The sequence below is a fragment of the Morus notabilis genome, unplaced genomic scaffold (assembly GCF_000414095.1).
Source record: "Morus notabilis unplaced genomic scaffold, ASM41409v2 Scaffold9447, whole genome shotgun sequence".
Classification (NCBI taxonomy): Eukaryota; Viridiplantae; Streptophyta; class Magnoliopsida; order Rosales; family Moraceae; genus Morus; species Morus notabilis.
The window spans coordinates 1-1,066 of NW_010365398.1; the positions used below are offsets into that span (position 1 = coordinate 1).

The 1,066-nt window shown below is 37.0% G+C and overlaps 1 protein-coding gene across 1 annotated transcript; it reads right to left on the reverse strand.

The window, feature by feature from the left end:
• Positions 1–139: 139 nt before the first annotated feature.
• LOC112093517 (structural maintenance of chromosomes protein 1-like) lies at positions 140–855 on the reverse strand (the record flags this gene model as incomplete). The annotated part of the gene is made up of 2 exons (XM_024172152.1): positions 140–367; positions 580–855. Coding segments are annotated over 2 exons (504 nt in total), but the record flags the coding sequence as incomplete, so codon positions are not given.
• Between the last annotated feature and the right edge of the window lie 211 nt (positions 856–1,066).

Here is a 1,066-nt window from a genome sequence, read left to right on the forward strand (position 1 = left end):
AATACTTGTATCGTTACATAAATCATAGGAGGAGAAATTGAGGTTTACAAAATAATATGCATCGCCTATTTTATGCAATCTGTTGTCAATGCAAAAGGGGTGTGTTTTTCATCTTATACACGATGATGACGAAACTCACCTTCTTTCAGAATCCCTGTAAACCCCAACCAAGGCTTCAGCCTTGTCATAGAAGCTATCTTTTAGCGATATCACTATGCTCTGGAAACCAGTGCTTCCATCCGCATCCTGGTTACGGCTGGCGCCTTCGCATGATTTGGAACGTATAAACCCAGCAACCTTGGCGACATTTAAGTTATCCAAAGCAGCATCAACTTCGTCCAGAATGAAAAACGGTGAAGGCCTGTAACTGAAACCATCCATTCAAGGAAGTAATCCAAGTTATTTAAGAGGAACTAAATCATGCAGACAGCAGCAAAACTAGAGTGTAGTCGGAGGATGGAATTAAAAACGTCTGAAATAAGAAATAAATGTAACTGAACTATGTTTTGATCAAAGGCAAAGGAAGACTCTTAAGCGCAAGTGCAAAACATGCGTTTGTAAATTTTGAGGAAGACAAACCTATGGATGGAAAAGAGTAATGCAAGTGCTGCAACTGTTTTCTCCCCACCAGATAGTTGCTCCATATCACGGAAGCGCTTTGTTGGCGGCATAGCAGTATACTTGATGCCATGTAGAAATGGATCATCTTCATTTTCCAAGTTTAAATAAGCAGTTCCACCCAAAGGATGCGTGTTGCTCTTCGTAAGCTGCTTGTATATTTTGTCGATATTGTTCGATATGTGGTTGAAAGCATCCATGAACAACTCATACCTGTAAAAGCCAATGAGGTTTATGCTTCAAACAAGCAAGTAAGATGTCAAGATTGTGTAAGCAGTATACTTGATTATTGTGTAACTTTCATTGATGCAAAAAATAATAATAAAATAAATAAATAAAAAAACAAACAAACAAACAAGCAAAAACAAAAAAAACAAAAACAATAACAAAAACAAAAACAAAAAATGCACCTTCAAACATAGCATAGTCTTCCATTAAAACGAAAAGA